Source organism: Sarcophilus harrisii, chromosome 3 (assembly GCF_902635505.1).
Source record: "Sarcophilus harrisii chromosome 3, mSarHar1.11, whole genome shotgun sequence".
Lineage (NCBI taxonomy): Eukaryota > Metazoa > Chordata > Mammalia > Dasyuromorphia > Dasyuridae > Sarcophilus > Sarcophilus harrisii.
In genome coordinates, this window is record NC_045428.1 from 26,417,479 (window position 1) to 26,436,119 (window position 18,641).

The window sequence follows — 18,641 nt, forward strand, 5'->3', positions numbered from 1 at the left end:
ATCCCTCCAGTGGTCTTCATCTGTATCTTGCCCTGATTCAGATGTCTCTAGAAGAGAGAGTAAGGCTGGTGACAAATGTACAGTCCTCCCTCAGTTAAATCCCATTCACCATCTCAGCATCACTTCCTTAATCTCATTGTTCTCTTTAATAATAAAGGCAAGCCATAATTCAAGAAGTAGTTACTGAGTATCTACTAAGTGCTAACAATCCCAAAGTGACTAAAAAGTAGCAAGTCTGTATCCTTACAAAGCCTGTGTTCTATTGGGATACAACTAGATCAACAGCAAGAATAGCTAGAATTTATGTAGATATGGGTTCAAAGCCAGTCTAGATGATTTTGGACAAGTCAAAATCTTTTTTGTTTTAGTTTCCTCATATGTAAAATGAACTGGAGACAAAAATGGCAAACTACTCCAGTATATTTATCAAGAAATGGGTTCATAGTCAGACATGATTGAAAAAAAAAAGACCCAACAAAGCAATATAGTGTCTACTATGTGCTGCTGCTGTGCAAGTATTACCTCATTGTGCAAATATTACAGAGGCATGGGTAATAGAAAGTCCTATATAACTGAGCACAGGATGCTAACCTGGCTGGAATGCAACACATATGAACTGGTTATGTTAGGGCATCTATTGGCAAAGAGAGCCTGGAGCCAGATTATGAAGTATTTTCATTGACAAAAAGAGCAGGTTATATTTTTATCTTAGAAATAATGAGTAGTTATTGAAGTCATGTCCTTACATTATCTAACCTTCCTTCAGGCACACCAATTGTTGTTGTTGTCTTTTGTTCTTGAAGAGGACCATGACATCAAGAAGGTGCTACCATGACTTGCCACTGAATTGAATTTAAGTGAGGGATGGTTGTGCAAAATCACCAGCCTTGCTTCTTCTTCCAGAGGTATTTGAGCCAGTGGCAAGATATTAAGACAACTGGAGATGTCCCTTGACCCACTGAGAAGGTACATCAATATGGTGACTAGAAGATGAATTAGAAAGGAAAAGGACAGTGTACCAGGAGATTAGTTCCTAGATTATTGCAGTACTCCATCAGGAGGGTAAGGAGAGGTGAGACATAAATGGAGGGAAGGAATTGGAAATGAGAGATCTTGAGGAGGTGCACAGAAACTTTACAAACAAAGGGTGGGTGAGGGCAACATGAAGGGAACCCTGTGTTTAAGCTGTCACTTTGCTTTCTCGATGATCTCTGTCAAATAAATTCATCTCCCAAAGGGAATGAAGCCAGAATTGCTGAACAAATCATCCCTTATAACCAACTTGATGAAATGAACCAACTGGAAACCTTTGATTGTATCACAGTACCTAGACACAATATGGTGGTCAAGAGTATTCTGTTGATGACATGCCTTCGGATGAATGATAAGACTGTTCCTAATCTGGGGATAGCCTGTACTTGGGATGTCTGATTACCATTAGGTGTCTATGTCCTCAATTGTAAAGTGTAAAATTTCAGAAGGTAGAATCAGATTATCTTTAAGTTTCTTTTTACTTTTGACATCTGGGGACATGTTCAAATTGTCCAAAAGCAGTAAATTCACAAATACATTTACAGAGCTTCCAGAAAGCGCTGGCGAAGCATCCCTTCATTTAAAATGAGAATGAAAATATTAACACTACTTGGAGGTCAGAGTCATGAGCATACTCTAAGAAATTGACCCTTTTACATGTTGATGCTGGAAAAGTGGCCTTTATTGATTGTTTTTATTATGTTAAGAGGCTCAACCTTTGTGTTCCACAGAGTGCTATATCTAAATCCATCTTTTATCATATGACAGAAATCCATTTTAAATATTGTTTTAGAAGCTGGATTCCCAATGGTCTCTATCATCCTGAGATCTATTTTTGTTTATTTATTTTTTTTTTGCTGATGCACTGCACACAATTGCCTATTGATAAGAAGCAGGCTGCATAATGATTTTTCAGCTTTGATCACTAGAAGAAATCGATTTTTAACAAGCCTGGGGTATAGTAGCAGCTGGTTATGTTGTGCATCTAACAACTTCATTGAAGGTCCCCGGTTTGATTTGCTGTAGCTAAGTGCCCTTTTTCAATGGGCTTGTCTGGGAAGGTTTCCTTCTCACACTAAAGATCTTGCATCAGGTTAGAAAATGTTGTTGTGTTAATTATTGATGCTATCCTTCCAGGAGGTAACCAACATGTTAGAGTTACCCATGTGTAACCAGCATCACTTTTCTGATGGTTTCTGCAACTACAAATACATTGCCAAATTAGCTTCCTCAAGATTGTCTCAATTTAAAACATATATACACATATATGTATATGTATATGTGTATCGCCACATATATCTTGCATGTATGTATGTATGTATATCTATATATTTTATGCGTATATATGTATGTATATCCATATATTTATTACATATATGCATATCCATATATCTTATGTGTATGTGTGTGTATATTCATGTGTGTATATATCCACATATATCTTATGTGTATAATATATGCATATACATATATCTTATTTTTGTGTATATGCATATATATCTTATATGTGTGTGTATGTGTGTGTATATATATCCATATCCATATCTATATATGTATATACGGATTCCCTTTCTTTCGATGTGGGAGGTTAGCACCAGAGCTTATCGTGAGGTGCTTTGGATGGGCTCTTCCTTTCCCCAATTCGTTATTTCTCGTGTTTAGCCAGTGAGCTGGATTGCAGACTCTGTCGTTTCCACAGAAGACCCCAGCAGCAAGAAAGCATTGAGGCTGTCAGTATCCTAACATAATTGGAAGCATAAAATCATAATACTGCTGATTATTTGTTCCGGTATGGGCACCTGCCTTCTACCAGAGGCCTAAAGAGGACAATTAACCACTGTCACTAGATTGCTGGTAATAACACAAGAGTCTTTCCATTTGGAAAAAGACTGCCAGTCCTTCCCTCCCATAAAATACTTGTTTGATCTCCCCAGTCCATCAAAAAGCCAAAAATTCTGATGAAGATAGTTTTCGTTCTAATGAATTCTCATTCATCTTCCTGCAGGTTTTCTTTGTCAATTGTCATGAAGTTAACATATTTGGAGTTTGTTAATAACTGGTAGCTTAAGCTCTTTGATGCATAAAGGTTTGGGTTTCCAAAATGAAATTTGGGACAGGGAGGTCAGTTTGATTTTCCGTTCCTGAATGCACTAAGAAATTAACACCCTTTAGAAAGCATTAACAACCTGGAACCTGACTTCTTGTGATTTCTGTTCCTCCTGTGACAAGTGCAGTTTAATTTTTTTAAAATTATTCTTGAGATTTTTGTCTTGACCTATGATTGGTGGTGTAAAAAAAAAAAAAACACCACCAAAAAAACCCCCACAATCTTGACAGCTATCCCTGTCAAGAATAGAGCGGAATCAATGATTAAATAATGTGTCTCTAAGAAAATTAACCTGCCGTGGTTTAAAAGGGAAAAAAAATGTATTTCTGGTATGGGAAATAAATATTAGCTGTCCTTCATTCCTTAGTCTACATTCCTTAGAGTTTCTCTTCCTATCTGTGGGTATGTTCCTTTAACCCGAAGAAAGAAGTGATAGCAGAGAGGGGCCAAGCCTTTAGCAATTTCTAAAAGCGTACCATCTAGCAATAAAAATAACTTACTTTCCTTTTAAAGATATTTTCCCTGTTAAAATGAGAATTGATAGAAAGTCAATGCCACACCAAACTTTTGCTGACTTTTGTGCTATCAAAAAGTGGAGAAAAGTATTGGAGAGAGGAGGGGTTGGGTAGGAACTAACAATGGAGACCAGGTTCGGCATTATTATTTTTTCTTTTCACTGTTTTGCTTTATCATTTATGGATGAAATTGGATTTTTTTCTCTTTTTCTTTTTTTAACATTTTTTTTCTATTTATGATAACTTTGTTACTCATAGAATGGGCTGAAGACTCTTGACCATCACTCCTCAGATATCCTTCTCTTGTCAGTTTATTTCTCTTATTTTTTTTTCCTTTTTTTAAAGAATAAATGAAATCCTGTTTCATGAGTGTCTGTTTGCATGGTAGAACTGGAAAAGCTCTTAGTACCTTTTAGTTATAGAATGGGGCAGATGTTGAGGTGATAAATAAATTTAAGACACTTTTAGTTTATTTCTAGGTTCAGATGTATCTGGTCTCTGGTGTTCTCAGAAACATTCAGAAATAAGGTACTTCAGAGAGACCAGATAATATAGCGGAAAGAATGATACATACATAGAGAGACAGAGAAAATATTCTATGCTATCTCCTATCATTATAATTAAATGTATTAGATTCAACCTTTGGTCCAGCCTTCAGAAACATGTCCTTTAAATCCTTCACAAAATAACACTCAGTCTCTGACCATCATATTTTATCGACACAATACTCAGGTATAAAATTAAACCATCCTTCAAGGTGCCTTCATTTTGCCTTTGGAAAGTCAGAATCCTTCATCCCATTTGTGGTATATAGAGGGGTCTTTCATCTTTACTCCTTTCATAATTTTTCACTAGAAACAAAGTTTATAACACTTCTTTCAAATGGCAATTCTATCTTCCTCTCAGAAAACATGTCAGTGTGAAAGATATTTGACAGCTGATTAGGAAGGTGACATATATTTTACTTCCTTTCAGATGAATCCTTCTCAAAATGTATTTACTTACCAGGGCCAGTGACAGCCTTTCCTGCAAAAATAATTGATAACCTTTCTAGTAATTTTACAAGGGTAACAATGAAACAAGAAAGACCTTTCCCATATTTTCATATATTAAAGAGCCAGGGACTTACTGATTGACAGAGATTTTTTTTTTTTTTTTAATATTTGGTCATTGACACATTTTCCTGAAATTCTCTTTTAACATTTCTTTGCCTGATTGGTGTTGATACTTGAGTCAAATGGTCTGTCTGTAAACATTTCAGTCAGGAAAATATACACATTTATTCTATGAAGCTATCTTAAAAAAAAAAAAAAAAGATAAGTGACAGTTTATCTATCACCTATCATCCACTGATATCAAAACAACTCTAAACATGTCAAATGGGGAGCAAAGGTGTTTTCTGTTTTCAAATTTGAATTATGAAATGGATTTTTAAAATAGTAACCAGGTTGTATTACTGTTACATGTATTATTATCATTATAATAATAATAGCAAGCAGAGATAATGCTATAAGTTTTATAAAGTACTCTTCATATGTTTATATATTATTTGATCCTTATAGTAACCTTGGGAAATAGGTACCATGATTTTCCCTAGTTAGAGCTGATCAAATTGAGAGCGTAAGTGAAAAATTAGGTACACAGTAGGTACTTAATATAGATTCCCTTCAATCTATATGTATATCTATCAGTGTGTCCATCTTTCTGTCTATCTACATATTCATCCATCATCCATCTATCCATTTATATATGTGTCCATTGAGCTATCTTGTCATCTATATCTATCATCTATCATAAAAATCCATCTATTCATTGATCTATTTCATCATCTAAATTATCTTTCTCTTTCTCTGTCTCTCCTCTCATCCTCTTTTTCTCTCTGTCTATCCATATAACCATTTGTCCATCCATCCCTCCATCCAGAGACCTATGGTATTATCTATCTATCTCTTCACATAGCTTTTAAGTGTTTGAGGGTAGATTTGATCTAAGTCTTTTTGCCTCCAAATCCTACACTCTGATCTACTGATAGCACTTCACTATTAAGTACACACCCACTTCATTGTGCAAATAACCAGATAGTATGTCCAGTCTATTTTAATGATAAGGGGTAGAGCTATTTACAATTCAAATATTTAGATATGACAGGCAGTGTGATGAGGACAAGCCCTGAAATTGGGGAGATCTAGGTTTGGGGCTTATTTCAGGCACATGTTATTTGTACAGCTCTGGTCATCTCATTTAATTTCTTATTGCCCCCAAGTGATTCTCTAAGACCCTAAAATTTAGGAAAATTGTGATCTGAATGAGCGATCTCCAAGTTGAGAGTTTGCTGTGAGTTCCCAGTAGGGCTGAAATCACAAGTTCTGGTTGGGGCAGGGAATCTGTACTTAAATGACTACAGCTAAGCTGTTGGAATAGTTTGTCATCTTGAACATCTCAAATATTTTCTTTGCAATGTTTATGCCATTAATTTATTAGCTGTCATCCTCCTAATCCTTTCTCTGGAGATAATGCCAAGATAAATGTCAACCTAGTCCAGGCTGAATTAGGATCAATGACAAATGAGTAAGGGGTTTAAATGCAATCAACATGGATTTTATTAAGTGCCTGCTGTTTACTAGACACTATGCTAGCTGCTAGGAATACAAAACTAGAAATGAAATAGTTCCTCCTTTTAAGGAGAATTCATTCTGGGGAAATTAAATATAATCTATCCTGTTTATTATTTGTGCAAAAATAAATGAGTGTGTGTGTGTGTGTGTGTGTGTGTGTGTGTGTGTGTTAATAGTTTAAAGATGACTGGATTTGTTTTCAAATTCCACTTCTATTTACTACCTCTCATGTAAAATGAAAGGTGTCTTTGTATATTTCATCAGCGATCTTATGGCTCTTTCTCCCCAAAAACCAGGCATATAAATCCAAAGTAAATATAGCAATCAATGACTGTCAGGTAGACTATAAAGTTGAAAACTGTGTTGTAGGTGTCACCTCACTCCCCTCCCAACAACTCTGTAAAATAGAGAATATAAGTTTTATTCACCCCATTTTTCAGATGAGGAAACTGAAATTGAGGGAAATGAATAATTAACTCTTCATAACAACAGGCTTCAGAGTTCTTAAGCTGTGTCTATGGACACTAAGACTATCATGCAGCCAGATACCACTTCCCTTTCTCTATAGAGAGGCTGTTTGCCTAGATCTCAGTTTTTCTAGCTAGATTCTTACATATAGGAAGCCCAGTATACAGTCTCCTCAAAGGCAGTGACAAGTTAGCTTTTGCCCCTATATTCTCAATCCCCCACTGTGTGTGATGCATAGTAGGCACTTAATAAGTGTTAATTGAATCGAGGTGCATCAACACCCCTTATCACTTTTCTCCAGTCTGATGTAGGTAGTTTTGTGGTGCTTTGATTTCTCAACTCAGGATAGTATTATCACAGGCATAAATCAGCTTGGAGACAGATGCCATCTGATCCCAGAATGGTATATGGGGCATCTGTCAGAGTTACGCTTTGTTGACCTAATGGAATGCCCCTGCCTCCTGAGAAGGAGCAAATTGGTTGTTTCTGGAGGTTATGTAGTTCCAAGCCATTGCTTGCTGTTGGAGAGCATTAATCCCATTATATTGGTTGTTTCCATAGTTAAAGACTGCCTTGTCAGAGTGCTAACTGCCCATGTCTATGCTTCAAGCCATTAAGTAATAAATTGGTCATAATGGATAATTTCTCAGAGTATTTTTTCAAATAATGAAAGATATTATGTTAAATGCTCTGCACACACATGCTCATCAGTTACCTCATATAATCCCATACGTTTGGCTTACAGCAACTATGAAAATTGAGCTTGGAGATTTGAGGCAGGCTCCAGTAGAAACTTGATACCCAATTTCAGTTAAGGTTATCGACTAGGCCAGACTGATTTTTTTTATTCAATCTAACCATAAGCCCCATTGCTCCTCAGATTTACTATAGGCTGAGTCTTGGTTGTCCTAGAGAGATGGTAAGTCTGTTTGATTTGAAACGATCAGCTATTTTTAGTGAATCACATTCTCTCTGGGAAGTGAGTATATCTCTACGAACCAGTGACATTCCACTCACAGCAAGAGTTTGATGAATGTTCATTCATTCATGAAGCCAAATGTCCATAAACAGGAAACTTTGTGATGGAAGATATAGGTAAGAGTGGGGGGTTAGTGAGTAAATCAATCAAGTCCCTTCGTCCCACTTGAAGTTAGTGATAAGATGCTCAGATCCCTTAAGAACATAAAAAAAAAAATCCCAAGGGGCCAATCCACCAAATGAACTAGCACAACTTTGATAGGAATATTTTCCAAAGTCACTGAGGAAATTGAGTCATACTCTGTGAAGTTTTTAACTAGAAGACTCATTCAGAAACCAAATTTTTTAAGTACATGTAGAAAATTTGGCTTCCAGTTAGCAATGGCAGAGGAGAAAAAATTTCCGCTAAATCCCCTGAGAAGTGGTCACTTATGGGGAAGAATATTTTTGTTTTGGCTATGTTCTCACAGCTTTAATATATCAAAGTATATGATCATTTCCTTTAGATCGGATAGGCTGACAAAATGAATTACTCAATCTCACTCTTGCAGAAAGAGAGACAGAAAGAGACAGAGAAGAAGAGACAGAGAGATAGAAAGAGAAAAGGAGGGAGGGAGAGAGCAAATGAAAGAGAGACAGATATGGAGCTAGGCAGAGAAAGAGAGAAGGAGTGAGTGAGAGACAAGAGATATGGAGACAGATAGACCCAGACAGAGACAGACAGAGACAAAGAGAAAGGGAGCGAAGGAAAGAGGGAGGAGGAGAGAGAAAAAGCGAGATGTACAAATGTATATTTGAGTGTATATGTGTATATATGTATATGTGTGTATGTATGTGTGTGTGTATATATATATATATATATATATATATATATATAATTACTTTTTCAACAAATTAACAGGTCATCCCTGTACTCATCGCTTCATCATCATCATCATCACTATTGGCTGACAGAATTTGAGAATTGGAAAGAACAAGAAGTCTTGTCCAACCTTCACAAAAAAATGGCATTTTCAGCCCTTCCAATGTATTTTCATCCAGCTTTTGCACAAGGATATGGTAGAAATTAACATTTCTGAAAGGAATCCTCCTCAATTCTAAGTGAAAACCCATTTGTCAAAAGACCACTAATTTAAACACATGAGACTTTTTGTATCTTTAGGTAACCAGACAGTTGTATCAAGGGAGGAACATATAATTCAAGTTCCAGGAGCACTTTTCTTGCCTTTTACAGGAAATTTCCCTATTAAGGGAACTAAATCCTAATCCCACCACAGAGGGACTGTTCTTGTGTTTCTTTGTATCCTCAATTGGTTAGCAGTACTTGGCACATAGCAGGCACTAAATAATTGCTCATTGATGACTTGATTTGCCTAATATTACTTTGTCTCTGACCATGGAATCATATGGAGGTTGTGATCTATTAAACTCACAGTTTTTTATTTTAGATGACTCCTTATGTAGCCAGGCTTTCCCTATTCTTACTTGTAAAGTTAGATCTAGCTAAATCTCCTTATCAAAAGGAAAGTAGTTTGTCTTCTGACAATTAGATGGATCTGAAGTGCTTAGCAGATGATATCCATCCAATCTGGCCACCTTTGGACTTGGATAAAGGACTGTCTCAGTGTTACACAATTTGTGATTTCTTGTGCTTATTCAGAAGCATGGTGAAAAATATTGACTTTACTTTGATAAACACAATATAGTAGAATATAGAATGACTATATAAGAAGGACAAGGTTATTTTTAAAAATCCAATCTAGAACACCCTGCAAAATATCCATCACATTATAAGACACTCTTCAGAGGAACAATGCATTTTATCTCTTTGAAGATTTCCCCAAGTCAATAAACTTTCCAAATGGTTAAACATGGGATGTGGCTGGTCCCCCAGCCTTCATTTTCCTATTTGATTTGGCTAAAAAACAGATAAGATAAACTCTTTCTCCAAGAACAAAATATCAAGGTCTCAAATGAAGAAAACTGTTAAAATAATGCCCTGAGCCTGGCACACTCTACTGGGGGTGAGGATACTTTTAATCCTGCTCTTGTTGGATCCTTCACTTTGTCTTTACCTTGGCCCAATTTTGCCACCTCTCTTGCCAAGATTCTAGTTCTTTGGCAGCTGGATTCGCACACAATTATCTTATTTCTATTGTAAAATGCCATATGACCCTTTGTGCTAAATCAATACATGTCCTACGTCTCACTGTATTAATTTGGGGTTTGTTTTCTTGGGGCATTTGTCCTTCTCTTGACATTCCCTGATTGTCTCCCTGCAAATCAGGGGTTAGCAAGCAGGGTTTCCTCTCAAGAACTGAAAGTGTGTAGCTAGAGACCTAACCACCAATTCATACCCCAGGGGATAGCCAGGTTGGTAGATCACTGGCTCTCAGGAGTAAGATACTTTTTTTAGTTTAGAAATTACTGGAGGATTTGATGGATGTTTTCTGGGAAATTTTGGATTTTTTAAAAGAGTTGTCTCAAAGTAAGATTTAAAAAGATGCAAAAAAAAAGAGGGAGCAAAAACTCCCTCTCTCCCCCCCAAAATAAAATGAGAAAGGACATTGCATTTGGCATCATGTGATTAATAACATATACTGTTGAGTGTGAAACATACAAAGAAACTGAGACCCAAAGGAGGGGTTAGGTAAATCACTTAAAGTATCAAAGGTAAGATTTGAAGCCAAATCCCTTTGTTCTAGTGACAGTATTCTTTTCCCTGCCTGTACTATCTCTCCAAAGATCTTAGTTAAAAACATGTTTCTCCAACATATAACCTTGTGACCTTGGACAAATCATTTGTTAACGCCACATATGTGTGGCTTTATACATACATATGCACGACCTGTACATATGTCCATGTAATATATTTGGAAAGAGAGAGCAATACAAAGAAAGCACACAGCATAGGTATTGCATATAGCACACTGCAGAATATTACAATACAGCATCATGCACAGTGTATGATGGGGCACCTAGACAATAGTGATAGAGTGCTATACCTGGAGTCAGGAAAAATTGAGTTCAAATCCAGCCGCAGACATTTACTAGCTGTGTGACCCTTGGCAAGTCACAGGTCCTATTTACCTTAATCCACTGTACAGGGAATTCAAAATCCACATCAATATTTTTGCGAAAATCAAAAACAAAAAACAAACAAACAAACAAACACGTGGATAGTATGATCTCCAGAGGCATGAATAGTCAGATATGACTTAATGGCTGAACAATAACAATAATATAGCATATTATGTTTCAGGCAGAAAAGTGGTCTTAGCAGTGATAGAGCACCAATCCTTGAGTCAGGAAAGTCTGAATTCAAATCTACTTCAGACACTTCTAGCTGTGTGACCCAGAAAAGCCACTAAACTTTGTCAACCTCAGTTTCCTCATTTGTACAAATGGGGATAATAACAACACCTACCTTCCAGGATTATTGTGAAGATCAAATGTTATCATAATTGTAAACTACTTAGAGTTCCTGGGACATTATAAGTGCCATAGAAATTTTGTTATTATCATATACCTATAGTATTATTCCATCAATAATTATAGTTATCGATAATTATGGTAAATTATGGAAATATAGCACATTAGAGATTACTGTATGTGATATGCATATATATATATCATGGAAAGGATTCCTGTGATATTACAGTTGTAGAAAATTTTTGGTATGGAAGTTCCTGCCAGTAACTGAGGTTTGCAACTGCTCTATAATCTGTCATCCAGAAAGTCACCTTGGGGAGCTGAATGAGTGACAATCTATAGAGGTCAGAAATGTTAGAAGTAGGCCTTTTAACTATCCTTGATAGGTAGACATAACTATAGATATATAGGTGTATATGTATAGAAATATGCCTATATTTCTCGCTCTCTCTATATATAGGTAAATAGATATATGTGAAAGAGAAAGTATATATATATATATGGAGAGAGAATACATACATCTATGTTTAACTTGCATATGCAGGCATATACATGTATTTTGTTGTATTCATATTTTATATATGTATGCACATACATACACATCTTTTTATGTATACATATCCCAATACCTACATGAATCTATAAGAAGCAGAATAGCATGGAATGAGACTCATGCTTTTCTCCAGATATTTACTACCAGTGTGAAAAAGGAGAAGTCACTTGACCTCAGTGTTCTTCAGATAGTTACTTAAACTATCCATCAAAGCTCAATTGCAATTTAATCATTGGAGAGAGTTTCAACCCTGATTGTTTCCTCTACCTATAAAATAACAGGATATTTCCTCTACGTGTGAAATCACAGGTAGCCTCCCACCTCCTCCCCAAATAATGAATGTGTGTGTAAACTTATCTAATATATGTACTATTCATATTGCAAAGGGATCTTTTTGGCAAAGCTCTCTGAGATTTGCAAATGAAAAGAGCCCCGTTCTGATAGCCAGCACCAATATGACATTGGACTATCCACCTGTGGAGCCTCCTAATTATGATTTTCATGCATAAAAAATCCAACCAGTAAAGCTGATAAATGGTCATCAGCCCCTTCCCTGCTGATTACTCAAAATTTCATTATAATAGAACATTTAGAAATTCAATTCTGGGTTCTCTCAGGAATCTGCAGTAAAATGTTTTGCTGGTGTCTTAAAAAAAAAAAAAACACTACATTCTCAGCTTAAATAAAATGTACCTTGGGAAGTGCATCAAGCCTTTGCTATTAGTGAAGCTAAGTCATTAAGTCACAAGAGATAAACTACTTGATGATTCACAAAGAAAGACAGAAGGAATGAAGACAGAACTATACAAATTGTGCCAGATTTTTTTTTGTCTTTCGTTCTCTTTCTCCATGAGACAGCAGTTGCTGGAGTGGGATTGCATCTGTTTCACAGTGAAGGATACTCTTTCATAGTGAATAGGTTGGAAAGATTCCCCAAGAAAGAGAGAAATCTAAGGGTATTTGTTCCTGACACAGATTGCTTCAGACAACTGCCTCCTTTCTCTACAGAACTCTCCCTTTTCAATGCTCTTTTCAATTCTTGTGATTACAGCAGAGTGGAAGCCTCAATTGAGTGCTAATTTCTCTAAACACCCCCTCTAACACCTTGTAGCTTTTGATTGCCTACTGCCTGCAAGGGCTAGTAATCTACCTTTTAGATCCTAGTCCAAGTGGCCAGCCAATAGTGGACAACGGTACAATAGGACAGTGGTGAACAGCATCATCCAGACAGGGCCTTGAAGTCAGCCATTGGATCAGGATGGGAAGCAGATTATAAAATTTCTGGGATAACCTCAGTTTCACATATTCCATTTATTCATCTCCATGGGCCAATAGAGATATCCTAGGAATACCAATAATTCAAAAACTAATAACTGAATCAGCTCAATCATTATTGATTATCTTAGTTAATTGTTTTTATGGCATCTTGATTTCCATATATGCATATATTTATATATACATATATATGTGGATATATATATATATGCAGAATGTGGATATAGATACATATATATATATATATATATATATATATGTTTTTTCTTTTCCCAGAGAATATCTCTGTACAAATAGACATGTACATGTGTGTAAATAGAAATACATACATACATATATATATACATGCACAAACACTGCTCAAATCATTAGACTTCCTGAGCCTGTTTCCCAAAGATCTCTTCCAGCCTTAAAATGATGATTCTATGAACCTTGCCATATCCAGCAGATTATTCGGTCTCTTATTTCCTTAATTTTTCACATATTTTATTTGCCAATCAGATGTAAATTCTTTGAATCCCAAGTGCCTAGCCAAGTGTCTTGCACATGGCAGGAACTTAATAAATGACTCTACATCACTCTGATGATGCTACCTCAGATGAACAATCTCTAATGTCCCTCCCAGTGTTACCATTCCATTGGGCAATAATTATTGAATTACTCCTCATAGCTTTAGGACTTTTCAGTTTAAATCAACCAGAAAGTCTTAAAGTATTTAGTATTTTTCAGGCACCTTTCTAATCACTGAAATGCAAAAACTAAAATAACAAAGTTTTCAAGGTGTTTTACATTTTCGTGGTAAGCTTGGGAGAGGAAGACAATGTAAGAAATAAAAACAAAAGCTGATCCACTGTGCAGGCTGGCCCAGAATCAGGAAGCCATGATTTCTGTTACAGACATTTACTAGCTATGTGATGTTGAACAAGTTTCATCATCTGAAAAATGGGAACATAAAACGCTCTTCCTCCCAGGGCTTTAGTTAGGATCATATTAAGTAATATTGATAAAGTACTTTACAAACTTTAAAGAGCTACTGTTATTAACTAATACTACAAAAAGTTTTAGTCACAAACAATCGGCATCATTATTAATAAAAATAATACTAATAAGTAATGACATTGCTAAGGGAAAGTTTATGGAAATGCATCCCAGTGGAACAGTCACATTGGTTGTTTGAGGAGAGATGTTAGTTTTCAGACTATTAAATTTTGATCTTAAATGAACTAAAGAAACTCTGTTGTATTGTTTGGGAATTATATTCCAGGATGATGAAGGAATTATGTACAGTTTCCCAGGACTATAATATAAGGTTTTACAAAAGAAACTTTTTAAAGTTAATAGGCATAGTTCATTCTTTGGCTCCATATCATCTTTCCCATGTTTGCTGAACTCCCTATACTGTTGGACAGTTTGAAGTATGGGCTCCCCTCTGCTGTCTCACACCTTTCCCTCATGTCATTGATTAGTAAGAAATTGATGCTCACACTGACTTTGCAAACCCAAAAGTAAAAGGCTGTTACTGAAGGTATAAGGCACCAAACCCATCAGTTTCATGGCTATTGAATGAAGCTTTTTTTGTTTCATAATTTCCCATGTGCTGTGTTTAAAGTTAACTCCTACCCCCCAAAGCTTGACCTTTTGGGAAGTTTTTAAAATTGAATAAAGGGAAGTCAGTGACTGATTTCATTCCAGATGAATTCCCCTTAGGAGGGCTGACGAGAATAGTGCTGCACATTTCTTATCATTTGATGAGAATGAACCCTCTATAATTTACAGTTTAAAGCATGATAAATTTCCACATTATGACAAGCCTGCCTGGTGTTAAGATCTGACACACGTTCATGGGTCACTGGTTTATTACTGCAAGCCTTTGGGGGAACTGTATTTTTCAAGACAGGAGAATGCAGTTTTAAGTTGCATTTCACAGGAGAACCTGCTGTCTATTCATTGGCTGTAACTTTATGCTTATTTAGAAAATAGATACATGGCCCTAGAACTAAGCTACAATTCAACTCCCTAGTGGAAAATTAACGTTTACCTTCTATTGAATTACAGCAATGCATTCCATTTTCCAATCAGAATTTTTTTTTGAGGAAAAAAAGTTTGACCCTTTTGACTTTGAACAATTAAATCCTGTATTTCCAAAGAAGAAAAAGAAAGTATTTTTAAAACCACTTTTGTAGCCTGCTGTGAATCTCTGATTTCTTTGTGATTACTGCAAAGGAGAGACAGAAATTTTTTAGCCTATAGTAGTCAAGATAGTTCTCAATTAGCAATTATAAATATGGTTGGCGCCCTACAGGGAGACACAGACAAGTTTCCTGGGGACCCCTAGGGAAAAGGACAGGGAAGACTATTTCATTTCAGTCTTAATCATTCCCCACTTGGGCTTTTGAAAGAAGGGAGCTTGATGAAGAGTCACGCTCAACTACTTAGAATGAAAAGTCTACAGTCTGACACCCACTCTGCAATAATCACCTAACTTTCTCTGCTTGCCTCAGTTTCCACAAACTCTTAAATATACATTAAAAAGAGCATCTACCCTCATGGTTATTGAGAGGATAAATGAGATAATATTTGTAAAGTGCTTCATAATCTTTAAAGCACCATAAAATGCTAGTTATTAGTTTTAAATAAACTCCAAGGTTTTAGCCAATTGCAGAAAGTACACATACCCAGACTTTGAGATTTGAAAGAAACCTCAGAGGTCATCAAATTTAAGTCATGGATGAGCAGGAAGATATTTTATAGACATCACTGGATCCACTCTAGTTTGTCAATGTCCTTCCCAAATATGGAACCCAGAGTTGAACAACATTGTCCAGAAGAATAGAATCTTACATTCTAGCCATTTATGCTATCCTAAGCCCATTTTTGTTGTTGTTTTCCCTAAATCAATCAACAAGCATTTTATTAAACAGCTACTATGTGCCAAGTACAGGCTGGAAATATATATTGACAACAATAGAAGAATCTCTATCCTCAAGAAGCATACATTCTCTTAAATAGATATTTACACATATGAATAAATATAAAATAAAGATATGATTTAGTTTGTTTCTGTCTTTATTTAAAAAAAAAAAGGTGGGGAGGGACTGAAACTTAAAAACCAAGATGAGGATTTCTTAAGATTTTTGTATGTAGCATGACCACATTAGCAGTCTGGAAGAGCCTACAAGCTCATTCTCAGAATACTGTTTTAAGATGCATAAAATAAAATATGAAGGATTACAACGGAAATCAAATATATCACAATGCAGGGTGTTTATTTTTTAAGTTGATAGACCCTACATAAAGAATTTTTGTCTTAGAAGATGATCTGGGACAAATCACAGACCAACATTGTATCCCTGAATTTGATGAGATTTAGGAAACTTTGAAAATTCATCAAAAGGAGAGGAGTCCAAAAGTGAGTCTTATTCTTGGGGTTGTTTTATTTTGTTATATTTTTTTGAGGAAACAACAATAATTGAAAGGGATCAGATGACATTTTGGAGGAAAGTTCGGAATCTTAAATGGTCAAAGTAAAGAGTGTGTTCCAGACATAGGGGACTAACAGTTCAGAGGCAAGAGTTAGAACATTTCCATGAATGTAGAAGAAACAACAAAAGAACCAGATTGACTAGATTGTAGAGTGAGTAAAGCAGAAAAAGGGAGAATGGTGTTACAAATGTGAGAACCAACTTGGGAAGGGCTTTCAAGGACAAACAAGATGATTTATAGTTGAACTTATAAATAATAGGGAACCATTGAAATATGTTGAGCAGTATGCTTCAAGAACAGGTTTTGGACATTAGAATGATTTGAAGCAGGTCTTCTATTCAAGAGACCAGTATTTTTGTTTGTTTATTTATTTTTTACCTATCATGTGAATCTACTACAGATTTAGATGGAACTTTTATCTCATTACGTCTTGTAGATTTTTTTCCCCATAGTATGTTTTACCTTGCCATTCTGCCTCACCTTATTCTTGAAAGTTAAATTTTTGAACCAACAGGTAGAAATTTGCATTTACTCATACATTTTTCTCATTATATTTGACCTATTTCCTTAGCATCTTTTTAGATTAACATCCAAACTCTGCCATGCTCTCTACTCGTCCCCATTTTATGTCATTAAAAGATACTGCTTTGGTGAATTATGAGCGATCATTATTATTAAATATTATGATGAATAATTAATAGAACTGAATCACTGCTCTATGACAAAGAATAAGATGGAATCATGGGATAGAATGTCTTACAATATAGTTGGGATTTGCAGATTATTTTTGCTAGGAGATTTATTCACTGAAAATAAACAACAAAGATGTATGAACGCCTTGGGAATGATTATAAAAAGATTTTTAATCCTTTGACCAAGTATTTATTGCTTTCTCCAAATGAGAGAAAGAAAGAGAGAGACAGAAAGACAGAGAAATAGAGGCAGAGCGAGAGAAAAAGAGAGAGAAGACAGATAAAAGAGAGTGAGAGAGAGAAAGGAAGAGTGAGAGAGTAAGAAAGAAGGGGGTGGGGAGGGAGAGAGAGAAAGGGAAGGAGGGAGGAAGAGGGATAGGGAGGAAGGGAGGGAGAGAAGGGAATAGTGTTTAATTTCTAAAGCAGTCATAGGAAAATACATAAGTCAAAGAAGGCAGAAGCCATAATAATAAGGTATAATTGTTATTGATTTCAGCTAGAGAATAATTCCTAAAGCCCTCACTCAGTGCTTCTTCCCAACCAGCTTCAATGTGGCACCAATAGAAGTAGGGTCCATTTCACAGCCTTGTTCCTGGCACCATAGGAATATACCTCAAACATAGGCCTATTGCTCTTAATCCTTCTTTGCTATCCAGACTTATGCAGGTGAAGAAGAAAAGGGGCAGAAGTAAAAATGTGATACTTTCTAACTAATGTCCAGTCCTAGGTTAGGGATCTCAGGGCTAGAAAAATTGTGCTGGAGATTTACCCCCTGCCCTCCTCCTCTGCCACATAACTCTGCAGATCCTGATTTAGCCCAGCTGTGAGAAGGAAAGATCATACAAGTAACTGGAGAAAGTTTAGAAAATATGCCGAAATATGGGACTAAAGGGACCAAAACCAAGTAAGGGCTAGTTAGGGGCCTTTGGAGTAGGGATTATCAACCTGATATTAACTCCTCATGAGCTTGGATGAGAATTACATCATTATTTTCATAACTCTTTTGTTTCCTTCATAGCCCCATGTATTTTGTTTTCATTTTATGACAAAAAGGAGGCCATACATTTAACTGTCCTTCCAAAGAAGTCCATGATACAAAAAAAAAAAAAAATTGGTTTAGAAGTCCTATTATACAGAATGCTCAGGAGAAGGACATAGATGAGTAAACATTTTATCCCGAAAATACAGGAGGCTCTATTTGGAGAGCTTGTACCTGAAAAAAAAGGAAATGACCATGCGAGTGGTGGGGAAACTTCAAAAAAGTGTTGGAAGACCAAAAATTTCAACTGCTTCAACTATTGTATTTCAATACAATGAAGCAAATCATCAGAGAATCCTAAAATGAGGAAGGAAGAATAGTAGATCTTCAAAGAAAATGTAAAGTTCTTTTTAAAAAATAAGTATTATGAGATAAAGAACAGTAATCTATTGTCTGATGAAATGCAAAATCATTTGGATGTTCAAGAAAACATGAAACCGTAAGAAACTACA

At 35.8% G+C, this 18,641-nt stretch overlaps 1 protein-coding gene across 1 annotated transcript in view; it reads left to right on the forward strand.

Moving 5' to 3' along the window:
* The window catches only part of LOC100928969 (multiple epidermal growth factor-like domains protein 6), a 402,703-nt gene that overhangs the window by 68,593 nt on the left and 315,469 nt on the right, over positions 1-18,641 (forward strand). The window contains exon 4 of the mRNA XM_031961116.1: positions 12,812-12,893. Within this exon, the coding sequence (XP_031816976.1) occupies positions 12,812-12,893 (82 nt within the window). The remainder of the gene's footprint in view (positions 1-12,811; positions 12,894-18,641) is intronic.